We start from the raw sequence: 15,780 nt of genomic DNA on the forward strand, positions 1-15,780 counted from the left end.
ATGTTTTTTTTTCGATTTTTTTGTTAAAAAAAGTAATTTTCGGAAAAATTTATCTTCTGAAAAAGCAATACATTAAATAATCCAAAAATTTAAAGAAAAAAAGAGAAAAAAAAGAAGAATAAATAAATAGAAAATAGAAATCAAAACCATTTTTTTAGACAATAAATACCAGAAAATTTGGGGGGAATTATCGATTTTTCCCCCACATAAAAACTTAAAATCAGGAAACTATTTAGCGTGAAGCTGTGGTGCCGAGATTCGGACTTTTGTTGGAAGATTTCGTGATGCTGAGTCATCTGATAACAGTGATTTGATTAATGCCGCCTGGCGATCCGTACGTTGACGCTGAAATTTTGAAATTATTGATTTTTGGGTTATTATCGATTTTCTAAAAAAATCGATAATTTTTCTTGCAAAAATTATTGATTTTTTCGAACTTTTTTTTTGATTTTTTCGAAAAATTGTTGATTTTTTAGAATAATTATTGATTTTTTAGGAGATATTGTCGATTTTCCGAATTTTCGATTTTTTAAAATTAGTGATTTTATTATTGATTTTTTCAAATAATTATCGATTTTCTACAAAAAATTATTGATTTTTCTGAAAACCTATCGATTTTTCATGAAAGTTTCGATTTTTTCCAGAAGATTATTGATTTTCGGATAATTATTATCAACTTTCCGTAAATTATCGATTTTTAAAAAAATTATTGATTTTTTTTGAATAATTATCGATTTTTTCGAAAAATTATCGATTTTTCAAATAATTTTCGATTTTTTAGAAAAATTATCGATTTTTAAGAAAAATTATCGATTTTTTCAAATAATTATCGATTTTTTCGAAAAATTATCAATTTTTTCAAATAATTATCGATTTTTTCGAAAAATTATCAATTTTTTCATATAATTATCGATTTTTTGAAAAATTATCGATTTTTTCGAAAAATTATCGATTTTTTCGAAACATTGTTGATTTTCAAAAAAATCAATAACTTTTCATGCAAAATTAATTGATTTTTTATCCATTTTTTTCGAAAAACTATCATTTTTTTGGATAATTATAGATGATGTCAGAGTGTTCCTAATTCGGTTTGATCTACGTAGATCTACAAAAAATGCGGGAGAATAGACGCCCAGATTCATACCTTTTCTGGGCTAAAAATTCCCGCATTTTTTGTAGATCAACCCGTTATGGGACAGCCCCCCTGGCACCATTATTGATTTTTTTTTTGGATAATTATAGATGTGTTACCAAAAATTATCGATTTTTGGGTTATTATCGATTTTTCCAAAAATCGATAATTTTTTATGCAAAATTATTGATTTTTTTTTTGAAATATCCTTACCGTAAAGAGCTCAATCGCCGATTTCGTAGCTTTTCCACGTTTTCCGATACCCGGAGTGATTTTGACGCGATATTTGTACGTTGAGAGTGCCTGAAAATGGAAAAATCAAAAGTTTTTTCGGGGAAAAAATGAAAATTTGGGCATAGCTTCCGCATCTCCGAGTGACAAATGTGCTCTATTGTCAAATTGTTGGCAGAAATACGGTATTTATTCACATTTTCAGGCCAATTTATGACTGAAAATGTGAATAAATACAGTTTTTATGCCAAAAATCTGAGTAGAAGCACACAAGTCACAGGGGAAATATCGATTTTTGAGGAAATTTTCAAAATTTTTGAGCCTCTGAGAGCTAAAATTATTATTATTCCATTAATTGTGAGTTTTTAGCAGGAAAAAAAACACGAAAGATGAGCTAAAACTGTATTTTTTTAAGATTCGTGGCCTAGAAATGAAAAAAAAATTAGGCCACCAATATTTTTCTCCAGTTTTTGGCTCGTTTTTCCCCGAATTTACACTAGTTTCCCGTAAAAAGTACCGAATTTAAGTGAAAATTTCAGGATTTTCAAGTTATAATCCGTTTTATTGTCATAATTAAACATAGAAATCCAAAAAAATCGAAGAAAAATGGCTTGAAACCATCATTTTCAGATTGGTGGCCTAGAAATCCCAAAAGTTAGGCCACCAATTTATTTTGTGCCGAAAAAACCATTTCTAGTGGTAAAAATTAGTGAGAAACTCAATTTTTAACTGAAAATTCAAGAAAAATCACTAGAAATGTGAAAAAAAATCATTTAGGAGCAAAAAATTACGAAAAATTGGAATATCGCGGGTTTTTACCTAAAAATTTCGAAATTCTAAGACTTTTTTGCCAATTTCTCCAGAAAACGACCAGAAAATTCAAATTTTTCGCCAAAAATTCGGGTCCTACCACGAAAGATCGATACACATTCGTGGCGGGACCCAAAATGGCAGCTTTTGTGCCAATTTAAACTAATTTTATATAAATTATATGGGCCAAAATGACAATTTTTGCCGATTTTCACAAATTTTGGCTCATTTTCTCAAAAATTGTGATCAATTTTCAGATTTTTGCTCGAACTCCTAATTTTTTGGTGAACTTTGTCATTTTTCACATTTTTTTTCTAATTTTCGATTATTAGGACTATTTTATGGCCCAAAATTGCAAGCTTGCCATTTTTCGGACAATTTCTGCCGTTTTTGGTCATTTTTCCCCAAATTTTCCAATTGTTGGATCATTTAGTCACAATTTTACAGTTTTTGGCCAATTTCTGCCGTTTTTGGTCAATTTTTTGCCAAATTTTCCAATTTTTGGATCATTTAAGTACCGAATATGGCGCAACGACGGGAACTGCAAAGAGCAGTGTGTCCTCGTCAAGTGGCTGAGCCGTAAGTGTTGTAAGAATCGATAGCTCCTCCAAATTCGCCTCCTTATCGTCTTCCTCGGGCTCTTCGGCTTCTTCATCCGGATTTTCTCGCTTTTCTTGAATTTTCGGCTTAAATTCCTCGATTTTCACTGGTTTTTCGGATTTTTCAGGCCTCTCGACAGGCCGTTCCTCAACTTTCTCCACAATTTTTCCCTGAGGCTTGAGCAACTCCTTATGCAGCTCCAAATCATCATCAGTCTGATCCTTATACTTCATTTTCGCCAGCTTCTCCTTTCTCTGACGCCGTTTTTGCGTTTTTGCACTCGGACCGCCCAGCTGCTCTTTGAGCTTCTCCTCCAAATACAATTGGGTGGTTTTTTCCGCGTTTTTCGGCAATTTTTGAGCATTTTGCGAGTTTTTAACGGGATTTTTTGGTCCAACTTCGATAAGTGTCATTTCTTCGGCCTCTTCACCACTTGGCCGGGCAATTTTCACTTCGATATCCGGAAATTCATCGTTTTCAGCCGGATTTTCTGGGATTTTCGCCGTTTTTTTCGGAGAATCTTCCATTTTTTCCCCGTCTTCCTCCGACTTTTCTTCAGCTTTCGATTTCTCTAGTGCCACGTGTCTTTCGATAGATTCCTCATCCATTCGGAACAAAATTCCGAGTCCCATGACAAGTTGGCTCGGTGGCATAAAATTCTTCTTTCCTCGGATCATAAAGCTTCCAGAAGGTAGGTATTCGCCGGTAGGTGCTGTACGGGACACTTGGTCAGGGTGGACCCACCTGGAAAAATTTGGAATTTTTTTGGAAAAAATTTAAAAAAAAAATTTTTTCGAAATTTTTTTTCTAAAAAATTTTTTTTAGAAAAAAAATTAATTTCGAATATTTTCCAAAATATGAAATTTTTAACCATTAATTCGAATTCTGCACGTCACCAGCTTTCAAAAAACACCCATATTGCCCATATTCCACAAATTTTTGAAATGTTGGGTAAAAAAAAAACACGGGGGTTACTGTAGCCCCGATTTCGTGGTGGGACCCGACTTTGGAGAAATGACGTGGCACTGGTTGTATGAATGTCTTAAATGCCTTTTTTCAGGCAGAAAAATCAATTTTCCTTCTGAAAGTTGGGGAAAAATTCGAAAATTAAACAATTTTTTAAATAATTTTTCTTAAAAATTTACCCGTTTTTCTCGAAATTTTGATTTTTTCGAAAACTAACATCAAACTTCGAATTCTCCACCTCGCCAGCTTTCAAATGACACCCATATTACCTATCTTCCGCAAACTTTCAGAAATTTGGGTCCCACCACGAAAATGGAGCTACAGTAACCCCCGATTTTCGTGGTGGGACCCACAGCTCAATTTTTGGGCAAAAATCTTGTTTCTCCAGGTCACTAGCTTCGATTTGACCCCCCATATTGCCTGTATTACGGCATTTTCTGCAAATTTGGGTCCCACCACGAAAACGCGGGGGTTACTGTAGCCCCAATTTCGCGGCGAGACCCAAAATCGTCGGAATCTAGTCATGATGGGGGTCATTTTGAAGCTGATGACGTGGAGAATGTGAATTTGCAGTTCAAATCGAAATAAACTCAAAAATGAAGAATTTCTCGTGATTTTCATTCATTTTTCCATCATCCACCAACCATGCGCTGGCGGTTACTGTAGCCTCCCACGCATTCGAGTAACAAACAGCCATTTGAGCGGCCTCTGTCAAGGTTTTCGGCGGGATTTCTGCGTCGAATGACTTATTACGAATGACAACTGAAGAGGCACCACGAACATCTGCATGCATATAGATATCATTGGGACGGAGGTATCTGGAAAATTGAAAAATTAGTGAAAAATCCAAAGTTTTTCGGGAAAAAAAAATGAAAATTTGGGCATAGCTTCCGCATGTCCGAGTGACAAATGTGCTCTATTGTCAAATTGTTGCCAGAAATACGGTATTTATTCACATTTTCAGGCCAATTTAAGGCTGGAAATGTGAATAAATACCCGTTTTTATGCCAAAAATCTGAGAAACGCACAAGTCACAGGGGAAATATCGATTTTTAGAAGCATATAGAGATTTAAACTGGGAATTTTTTGTCAGTTTTTGGTTGAAAAGTGAGTTTTCAGACAATTTTTTTTTGATTTTAATGCTCAAACTACATAGAAACCTGAAATTTTGCTGTATTTCTGCAAATTTTCCATGAATTTCAGCTCGAAAAATCGGCTTTTCGTATAATTTTCAGTAATTTTCTATTATTAGGACTATTTTATGGGTCAAAATTGCAATTTCGCCATTTTTCAGTGGAATCTTTTTTTCGATAAAAATTCTTTTTCAGCAATTTTCATGCTAAAAATTTTCTCCGTTTCTCCGTTTAATTTTACCCTTTATCAACCTTTTCCAGGGCTTCTAACTCTATTTTTGAATTTCTCGGGTTACGGTAGCGCCAAAAGTACGTTGGCACCGAACCTTACGACAATTAGTCCAAATTGGCTGAAAACCGGGTTACGAGGGTGAAAAGTGATAGAGAAGTCGAATTTCGTATTAAAAATCTGTGAAAATCATCGAAAAATGATGAAAATCACAAGTTTTTCGGGAAAAAATGAAAATTTGGGCATAGCTTCCGCATGTCCGAGTGACAAATGTGCTCTATTGTCAAATTGTTGGCAGAAATACGGTATTTATTCACATTTTCAGGCCAATTTAAGACTGAAAATGTGAATAAATACAGTTTTTATGCCAGAAATCTGAATAGAAGCACACAAGTCACAGGGGAAATATCGATTTCTGAAAATTCGAGAAAAATCGATAGAAATGTGAGATTTTCTCATTTTTCCAGAAAAGTCCAAATTTTGCTTCGATTTTTTGAAAATGTGGGTCCCCTACCACGGAAAATCGGGTTCACATTCGCTGCGGGACCCAACATGGCAGCTTTTTGCAAATTTCCAACTAATTTTCTATAAAAAAATGGGCAAAAATGATAATTTTTGCCGATTTTCTCAAATTTCGGCTCATTTTCTCAAAAAATTTCATAATTTTTCGGAGATTTTGGCAATTTTCACATTTTTGTTCATATTTGGCCAAATTTTACCATTTTCGCTGGCTTTTGCATATTTTGGGTCAATTTTCTCAAATTTCCAATTATTAGGACTATTTTATGGGCAAAAATTGCAATTTTGCCATTTTTTTTTGGCCATTTTTCGCCAAATTATCCAACTTTTGGATCATTTAATTTTATTTGAAAAAAAATTTTTTTCGACTGAAATTTCATGATTTTAACTAAAAAAAGTAGCAATTTTTCCTCATTTTCACATCTAAAAACCCCAAATTCTGCAGTTTTCTCCATTTTTCCAGGCTAACTTTTTAACCAAAAGCTCATTCTGTTGAGCATCTCGGCCGGCAACGACAATAAATCCTTCGGAACTGATAAACCATCGAAACTTCTCGAACCACATTGATTTTCGTGATTTTTTCACTTCGACGACAATTTTCACTTGTTCCAGAGTGGATTTCGCCTTTTCTTGGGCATTTTTAATGGCTTTTTCCGATGAGGCGACCGTTTTTTTCACTTTTTCTGCTGCCGATTTTTTGTCGACAAAATGGCGTTGAGCATTTTTTGATGCGTTCAGCGAGATGTCGATTGGCACCTGAAATTTGAAAATTGAAAAAAAAAAAATGTTTTTTTGAAATTTTTTTAATTTTCGAAAAAAAATTTACAATTCAATTTTTTTTTAAAGTAATTTTCTCTAAAATTTTCAGATTCAGCATAATTTTTCACACCGAAAAATCAAATTTTTAGGCCAAAATTCAGTAGTTAAGTGTTTGCGTACTTTTGGGGCTACAGTAACCCGCAAAATTCCAAATTTTTGAGAAAAAAACCGCGGAAAAGTGGAAAACTCGATTTTTTTTGACAGTTTTGAACATTTTACAAAATTTTTACAAAAAAAATTGTAAAAATTTTGAAAATTCCAAAAAAAATTTTTTTTTTGTAATTTCGAAATTTTTTTTTCAATTTTCGAAAAAAAAATTGTCCAATTCGCTTTCTAACCGATTTTCCTTAAAATTTTCAAATTCAGCGTAATTTTTACACCGAGAAATCGAAATTTCAGCCCGAAATTCGGCAATGAAGTGTTTGCGTACTTTTGGAGCTACAGTAACCCGCAAAAATTCAAAATTTTGAGAAAAAAACCGCGGAAAAGTGGAAAATCGGTAGAGTTTGAGCCGCTGAATTCGAATTTTTCAGCTAAAATAGCAGAAATTCACAAATTTTTGAGTTTTCAGCGCGACTTTTACCTTCAAAACCTCAGCTTCATCATCATACGGATCCGCCAGGCTCATCATAAACTCATTATTTTCAAATTTAAATGAATCAATCGATTTTGCGACAGGATCCCCATTTCCAGCAGCTGTTTTTCGCATTTCTTCGATCGTTTGCCATGAAAATTGATTGGCGAGGGCACTTCTGATGAGTAGAAGAGCTTTTTCGACGAGTTCCGTGTTCAAAATGATACGATTCGCCATTTGTTCACGTTGAGATTGGGTTAGCTGCAAAAAAAATCAATAAATTTCTGCGAAATTAACTTGAAATTTGAAAAAAAAAATTTTTTTTCGAAAATTGAAAAAAAAATTTTTTTTCTTTAAAATTTCAATTTTTTAAATAAAAATTTACAAAATCGAGTTCTCCACGTCACCAGCTTTCAAATGACACCCATATTACCTATATTCCGTCATTTTCCGAAATTTTGGGTCCCACCACGAAAACGCGGGGGTTACTGTAGCCCCAATTTCGTGGTGGGACCCGAAAGCCTATTATTCGGCAAAAACCTTGCTTCTCAGCGTCATTAGCTTCAATTTTTTTTTTGAAATTTTGGGTCCCACCACGAAAGTGGAGCTACAGTAACCTACAATTTTCGTGGTGGGACCCAAAATTCAATTTTTAGGCAAAAATCTTGCTTCTCAGCGTCATTAGCTTCAATTTGACCACTATATTGCGTGTATTAAGTCAATTTTACGAAGTTTTGGGTCCCACCACGAAAATTGGAGGTTACTGTAGTCCCAATTTCGTGGTGAGACCCAAAATTCGAGTTTTGGCAAAATTATATTAAAATTTAGATTCTCCTCACTTTTAGCTTCAATTTAAGCCCCATATTGCTCATATTCCATGAATTTTCAAATTTCGGGTCCCACCACGAAAGTGGAGCTACAGTAACCTGCGATTTTCTTGGTGGGACCCAAAGTTCAATTTTTCGGCAAAAATTTCGATTCTTCGCAACATAGGCTTCAATTTGACCACTATATTGCCTATATTCAGTGATTTTTTGAAAATTTGGGGTCCCACCACGAAAATTGGAGGTTACTGTAGCCCCAATTTCGTGGTGAGACCCAAAATTCGAGTTTTTGGCAAAATTATAATAAAATTTAGATTCTCCTCACTTTTAGCTTCAATTTAAGCCCCATATTGCTCATATTCCATGAATTTTCAAATTTTGGGTCTCACCACGAAAATGGAGCTACAGTAACCCGCGATTTTCGTGGTGGGACCCAAAAATGTTAAAATTTGACGGAATATAGGCAATATGGGGGTCATTTTGAAGCTGGTGACGTGGGAAATTCAAATTTTCGAGTGAATTTTTGATGAATCGGAAATTGAAGCGCGATTTTTCAGCGTTTTTCTCCAAATTTTCAGCAATTTCCGCCGCACCTGCAACGCTTCAATCCGATCCTTCTGATCCTTTTCCACATTTTCCAGCTTTTTCAACGCCTGTTTCTCCATATTAACCGCTTTTTGTTCCTGTTTCTGAGTTTCAATTCTCGAGTAGAACTCGTCGACCGCTTCGCAGAACGATGAAAGCTCTTTGGACAATTTAGCGGTGAATTCCATTGAAATTGGGTTGAAATCCTGGTAGATTTGGATTGGAGTCGAGATTGGAGCTGGAAAATTCCGAAAAATCCAAAGTTTTTCGGGAAAAAAATGAAAATTTGGGCATAGCTTCCGCATGTCCGAGTGACAAATGTGCTCTATTGTCAAATTGTTGCCAGAAATACGGTATTTATTCACATTTTCAGGCCAATTTAAGACTGAAAATGTGAATAAATACAGTTTTTATGCCAAAAATCTGAGAAACGCACAAGTCACAGGGGAAATATCGATTTTTAGAAGATTTTAGGGATTTAAACTGAAAATTTTGCGATTTTCAAGTTAAAATCCTTTTTATTCCCATTATTTGGAAAAAATCGCTAAAAATGGCCTGAAACCATCATTTTCAGATTTGTGGCCTAGAAATCCCAAAAGTTAGGCCACCAATCTATTTTGTGCGAAAAAACCAATTTCTAGGGGTAAAAATGAGTGGAAAACTCAATTTTTAACTGAAAAATCAAGAAAAATCACTAGAAAACTGAGATTTTCGGTTAAAAAAAAATTTAAAAGCAAAAAATGCCAATTTTTCCGTGAAAAATCGATTTTTTCACCAATTTTCCTACTCACAAAGCACTTCTGAGTAGCTAATAAATCCCAACGGTTTATGCAGAACCGTATCCCAAACATCTTCGGTAGCCTTCTGAATTTCCTCAAATTTGTGCAAATTTCCGTCGAAAATCTCGGAAATTTCGCTAGAATTCTTAATTTTCGTGTCCCATTTCACTTGGCATCGTGCCAAAATCTCCTTAGTCACCGGATTTCCACATTTTGTGATTTGAGCCAAAATTCGTCCAAATTGCTCTTCTTTTCCGTCTGGAATCCCGGAAATCGCTAGTTTTACGTCGGAAATTTCCAATTTTTCGCCAGTTTTCGCAGCAGAATTTTCATCGTCGGAAAACGTGAATTTCTCGCGTACCGCCCATCTGACAGAGGTATCCTTGTCGGTTCGAACTCTCAAAATATTGAGAATTGTGAGCTCTTGGTCAGTGAGCACAACGTTTCCACGGTCATAGAGCTCCACGTAGAGGCGATTTTCACGATCTTCGGTGCCGAAGGTGAGCTCGACGAGCCGATCGAAGCCAACTACTCGGATGGAGGTTAGGCTGAAAAAAAAATTTGGGCATTTTTGGGCATGCAAAAGCTTGAAAAATTGGTATTTTTCCGTTGGAATGAATTTCAGCACCGAAAATCATTGAAAATCCGGTGAAATTTAATGAAATTATCAATTTTTTTGCAATTTCCATATTAAAATTTGGATTCCCCGTCTAATTTTACCCTTTATCAACCTTTTCCAGGGCTTCTAACTCTATTTTTGAATTTCGAGGGGTACGGTAGCGCCAAAAGTACGCAAACACCTGCTAGGAACCGAACTTTACGACAATTAGTCTAAATTGACTGAAAACCGGGTTACGGGGGGTAAAAAGTAATGGAGAAGTCGAATTTTGTATTGAAAATCTGTGAAAATCAAGTTTTTTGAGGAAAAATGAAAATTTGGGCATAGCTTCCGCATCTCCGAGTGACAAATGTGCTCTATTGTCAAATTGTTGGCAGATATACCGCATTTATTCACATTTTTAGCCAATTTATGACTGAAAATGTGATTAAATACAGTTTTTATGCCAAAAATCTGAATAGAAGCACACAGGTCACAGGGAAAATATCGTTTTTTAGAAGATTTTCGAGACTTAAACTGAAAATTTTGAGATTTTCAAGTTAAAATCGTTTTTATTGTCATTATTCGAGATAACAATCGATGAAAAATGGCTTGAAACCATCATTTTCAGATTGGTGGCCTAGAAATCCAAAAAGTTAGGACACCAATCTATTTTGTGCAAAAATCACCAATTTCTAGGGGCAGAAATGAGTGAAAAACTCAATTTCCAACTGAAAATTTGAGAAAAATCAATTTTTCGATTTTTTTTTTCGGTTTTTTTTTCGGAAATCTTCACGAATTTCTGGTGAAATCCGGTTTTAACGAGATTTTCTTAGTTTTTCGCTTAAAATCGTGCAATTTTCAGGCTTTCAACTCAAAAATTTGGAAATTCCCGGGTTACGCCCCAAAAGTCCGCAAACACCACGGCTACAGTACCCCAGACATTTTTGCTCTGAAAATCGAGTTTTTTGGGTAAAAATGGTGTTGAAAACGAAAATTGAGCTGAAAATAGTTAAAAATTGCAACTTTTTTTTTTCAATTTTTAACTATTTTTAGCTCAATTTTCATTTTCAACGCCAATTTTTAATCCAAAAAAACTCGATTTTCGGAGCAAAAAATGTCTGGGGTACTGTAGCCGTGGTGTTTGCGGACTTTTGGGGCTACCGTAACCAGGGAATTTTCAAATTTTTGAGTTAAAACCCTAAAAATTGCGATTCCAGGGGTAATTTGAGGCGCTGAATTCGAATTTTTAGGAGAAAAAATCCAGAGAAACTCGAAAAATTCCCGAACTTTTCCCGAACGGTTTTAGTACCGTTTCTGATTGATATGTTTCCGTAATTTCATGGAAAAAGACGATGGAGTCTGTGATTTTGGCCAATCATGAAATGTCTGATGAAGTCGGACACCTGATTCGAAGAGGATAACGGCTTTTTCGTCTGTTCGGGATAATTTGATGAGATATGTCTTATTGTCGATGTCGTAAACGTTGTTCACACGCATTCCTGCAAGAAAATTTTAATTTAGGCAGTTGCAGTCAAAATTTCAAATTTTTATTATCAAATTCAAATTTGTCACCTATTTTTACCCCTTAACACTTGTTTTCGGGGTTCTTAGCTCAAAATTTGAATTTTGAGGGGTACGGTAGCTCCAAAAGTACGCAAACACCGCACAGCCTACGACAAAATGCAGAAATGCTCGAAATTCGACGAAAAAAAACGTCAAATATGGGTTAAAAATGGCGGGAAATTTGAATTTTTCATTAAAAAAGCCGAAAAATCGGTGATTTGTTACAAAAATCAGATTTTTCTGAAAATTTCAAATTTTCTGATATTTTTTGTCAGAATTTTGAAATTTCATTAGCGAATTCGAATTTCCCACCTATTTCTACCCCTTAAAACTTGTTTTTCGAAATTCAAATATTTTTCAGAAAAATCTCGTTTTCGTGGTAAATTTACGAAATTATTATTTTTTTTTAAGTCAAAAATTGAATTTTTTAAAAAAAAATTTCAGAAATTCAAAAAAAACAACCAATTTTCGATATTTTCAGTCGAAATTTGAATATGTTTTAGAAGAAATTGAATTTTTCAGCCAAACTGTTGGAAATTTTCAAAAAAAATTTTTTTAAATTTAACAAAGAAGTCAAAATATCGATTTTTCAGCCAAAATTTGATTTTTTTTTTCTGAAAAATTTCTAAAAATTCGAAACAAAAAAAACAAATTTTTGAATTTTTTCAGTCTAAATTTTAATTTTTTAAAAAAATTTAAAAATTCCCTTTTTAAGCCTAAAATTTGGCGGGAAATTCAAATTTTTTAGTAAAAAATTCAAAATTCTAGTGAAAAATCAATGTCTATAGGAAAATTTACTTTTTTTTTTCTGAAAATCTGAGAATTTTGCTGGAAAAAATTAGAGATTTTCGAAAAAATACGGATTTTTTTGAAATATTAAAAATAAACGAATTTTCGATATTTTCAGTCAAAAATTGAATATTTTTTTAGAAGAAGTGGAATTTTTCCAGCCAAACTTTAAAAAAAAAAAAAAAGTCAAAATATCGATTTTTTAGTAAAAAAGTTGAATTTTTTCTGAAAATTTTTGAAGAAAAAATTCGAAATTGACCTGAAATTTAACGGAAAATTGCAAATTTTGTGTCAAAAAATCGGAAAACCGGAAATTTTCACCCAAAAATTCGTTGAAATTTCAAGGCCTTCATTCCGAGATGACAAACTTTTTGGTGGCAAAGGTTCTTTGGGGGCATAGTATCCAAGGAGACAAAGGATCCAGTAGACAAACTGGGGTGTATCTTGGGGGGCATATCTTTGGTGACAACCTTTTTTTCAACTAGATTTTTATATGTATTTTTCAACTAATTTTTGTTCACATTTTTCTGGAATAAGATTTTTAATGCAATTTTCAATCGATTTTCGGTTATAATTCCCTCACAATTGAATGTATGAACGATGGTCTTTTGGGAAAAGCTGTAAAACGTCCAACTTCAGCTCCGAAGGATCACATGGGTACCTTCTGATGTTCTGATCCTTCAGATAAGAAGGATCGTAAGGGTACCTCCTGATGGTCTGATCCTTCAGATCCAAAGGATCATGAGGCTCTTCCTGATGTTCTGATCCTTCAGCTCCAAAAGAACATGAGGCTCTGCCTGATGATCTGATCTTTCAGAGCCGAATGATCACATGGGTACCTTCTGATGATCTGATCCTTCGGCTTCGACGGATCATATGGATTTTTGACAAAATTTGAAAAAAAAAATTTTGAAAAAAAACTCGAAATTTTTTTTGTTATTCTTCATTCTTTAAAGAATAGTTCAAATTTATCATGATAGGACCGAAAACTTTCAAGAAACAGTATAACTATACATGATAATCAGCTTCTACCAAATAATGATAAATTCTCCGCGATGACAAACTTTTGGGTGACAAAGTATCTTGGTGGACAAACAAAAATTACCGAAAACTGATGTAAGGAATAGTGAAATAGAGTCCTATGGACTATTAAACATGTTCAGTAGGTGTATTCAGGACTGTCCGTCAAAATAAAAAAAAGTTTGTCAGACGAAGTTCGAACCTGGGACCTGTAGGATGCAAAGTGCGCTCACTACCACTACACCAGCTATGCGAAAGTCGGCGAGCCTCATCGAAGGCTATTATAAAACTTAGTTCGCACGAGTATGATCGACATTCAACAAACAGTAATATCTCTCAACAAGAATTTCTTCATGGAATTGAGGTCATTTGACTATTTTTATCGGTTTTTCAAGTTGAGCATAGGGTCTTTTAATTTTTTGAGCATAGAAAATCATGAAAGCTGCCTGTTCCTTGTATCCTGGATCAAAATAGACGGATCTGGCCTAAAATATTTCCTGAAAAGTGATCATTTCATGTCCATCGTGTGTTTCTCTGTATTTTGAACCAGAAAGTTGAACAAAAATGATAATATTATATCGAAAAATGGAACAAATAAATTTTAGGCCTAATCAAATTTTTTCCGGATATTGTTTTTTTGTCATGATTATATGTTTTTAAATTTTTTATAATGTGTTTTATAATTAAATTCTTCATTATTTCCATCGTAATGTCCTTTTCGATGCAGAATTTGCATTAAATTTCATTGACAGTTTCGTGCGTCAAATAGGGTGCTTCATACGCAAACGCCAAAGTACGCAAACACCGACCGTATACCGTATTCATCGAAACGAATTAAATTTTTTGCAACATCTATTTTTCAGCTCGAACTGTTAAATTTTGCTTGAAATGAAGGAAATAATGACGAATTTTGTTATAAAACACATTATAAAAAATTTAAAAACATATAATCATGACAAAAAAACAATATCCGGAAAAAATTTGATTAGGCCTAAAATTTATTTGTTCCATTTTTCGATATAATATTATCATTTTTGTTCAACTTTCTGGTTCAAAATACAGAGAAACACACGATGGACATGAAATGATCACTTTTCAGGAAATATTTTAGGCCAGATACGTCTATTTTGATCCAGGATACAAGGAACAGGCAGCTTTCATGATTTTCTATGCTCAAAAAATTAAAAGACCCTATGCTCAACTTGAAAAACCGATAAAAATAGTCAAATGACCTCAATTCCATGAAGAAATTCTTGTTGAGAGATATTACTGTTTGTTGAATGTCGATCATACTCGTGCGAACTAAGTTTTATAATAGCCTTCGATGAGGCTCGCCGACTTTCGCATAGCTGGTGTAGTGGTAGTGAGCGCACTTTGCATCCTACAGGTCCCAGGTTCGAACTTCGTCTGACAAACTTTTTTTTATTTTGACGGACAGTCCTGAATACACCTACTGAACATGTTTAATAGTCCATAGGACTCTATTTCACTATTCCTTACATCAGTTTTCGGTAATTTTTGTTTGTCCACCAAGATACTTTGTCACCCAAAAGTTTGTCATCGCGGAGAATTTATCATTATTTGGTAGAAGCTGATTATCATGTATAGTTATACTGTTTCTTGAAAGTTTTCGGTCCTATCATGATAAATTTGAACTATTCTTTAAAGAATGAAGAATAACAAAAAAAATTTCGAGTTTTTTTTCAAAATTTTTTTTTTCAAATTTTGTCAAAAATCCATATGATCCGTCGAAGCCGAAGGATCAGATCATCAGAAGGTACCCATGTGATCATTCGGCTCTGAAAGATCAGATCATCAGGCAGAGCCTCATGTTCTTTTGGAGCTGAAGGATCAGAACATCAGGAAGAGCCTCATGATCCTTTGGATCTGAAGGATCAGACCATCAGGAGGTACCCTTACGATCCTTCTTATCTGAAGGATCAGAACATCAGAAGGTACCCATGTGATCCTTCGGAGCTGAAGTTGGACGTTTTACAGCTTTTCCCAAAAGACCATCGTTCATACATTCAATTGTGAGGGAATTATAACCGAAAATCGATTGAAAATTGCATTAAAAATCTTATTCCAGAAAAATGTGAACAAAAATTAGTTGAAAAATACATATAAAAATCTAGTTGAAAAAAAGGTTGTCACCAAAGATATGCCCCCCAAGATACACCCCAGTTTGTCTACTGGATCCTTTGTCTCCTTGGATACTATGCCCCCAAAGAACCTTTGCCACCAAAAAGTTTGTCATCTCGGAATGAAGGCCAAATTTCAATGAAAATTCCTATTTTTAGGGCTAAAAACTAGCGGAAAATTCGAAATTTTCAGTGAAAATCCCCCTGTTTTCGAGCTAAAAATGCACGGGAAATTCAATTTTCATCCTAAAAAAAAGCAGCACCTTCGAGCTTCTTGAGCTCCGTCGTCGCGGCGATCACATCGACCAAAGTGAATCGATTTTTCATATTTTTCCAGTTTTTGTGCTGAAAATTGGGCTGAAAATCGGAAAAAATTGGGCTAAAAATCGGAAAAAATTAGGCTGAAAATCGGTAAAAAAGTGGGTAAAAACCTCGAAAAATCGCCGAAAAAATCGGAAAAAAACG

General features: G+C 34.2%; 1 protein-coding gene and 2 non-coding genes across 3 annotated transcripts; 1 reads left to right on the forward strand and 2 right to left on the reverse strand.

Annotated features, from left to right (window-relative positions):
• Window positions 1-40: 40 nt before the first annotated feature.
• Window positions 41-15,672, reverse strand: Y82E9BR.18 (Nuclear export mediator factor NEMF). The gene is made up of 10 exons (NM_065010.8): window positions 15,579-15,672; window positions 11,112-11,301; window positions 9,214-9,749; window positions 8,431-8,660; window positions 7,023-7,274; window positions 6,090-6,376; window positions 4,384-4,557; window positions 2,692-3,517; window positions 1,346-1,435; window positions 41-345 (listed from the first exon to the last, which is right to left on the reverse strand). Exons 1-10 carry the CDS (start codon window positions 15,640-15,642, stop codon window positions 229-231), a joined length of 2,766 nt encoding a protein of 921 aa, NP_497411.2. The 5' UTR covers window positions 15,643-15,672; the 3' UTR covers window positions 41-228.
• Y82E9BR.28 lies at window positions 9,002-9,054 on the forward strand. Its single transcript, NR_052081.1, has one exon. It is a non-coding gene; the product is annotated as an Unclassified non-coding RNA Y82E9BR.28 (non-coding RNA).
• Y82E9BR.29 lies at window positions 9,002-9,054 on the reverse strand. Its single transcript, NR_052082.1, has one exon. It is a non-coding gene; the product is annotated as an Unclassified non-coding RNA Y82E9BR.29 (non-coding RNA).
• Window positions 15,673-15,780: the final 108 nt, after the last annotated feature.

The sequence above is a fragment of the Caenorhabditis elegans genome, chromosome III (genome assembly GCF_000002985.6).
Source record: "Caenorhabditis elegans chromosome III".
NCBI classification, from domain to species: Eukaryota; Metazoa; Nematoda; class Chromadorea; order Rhabditida; family Rhabditidae; genus Caenorhabditis; species Caenorhabditis elegans.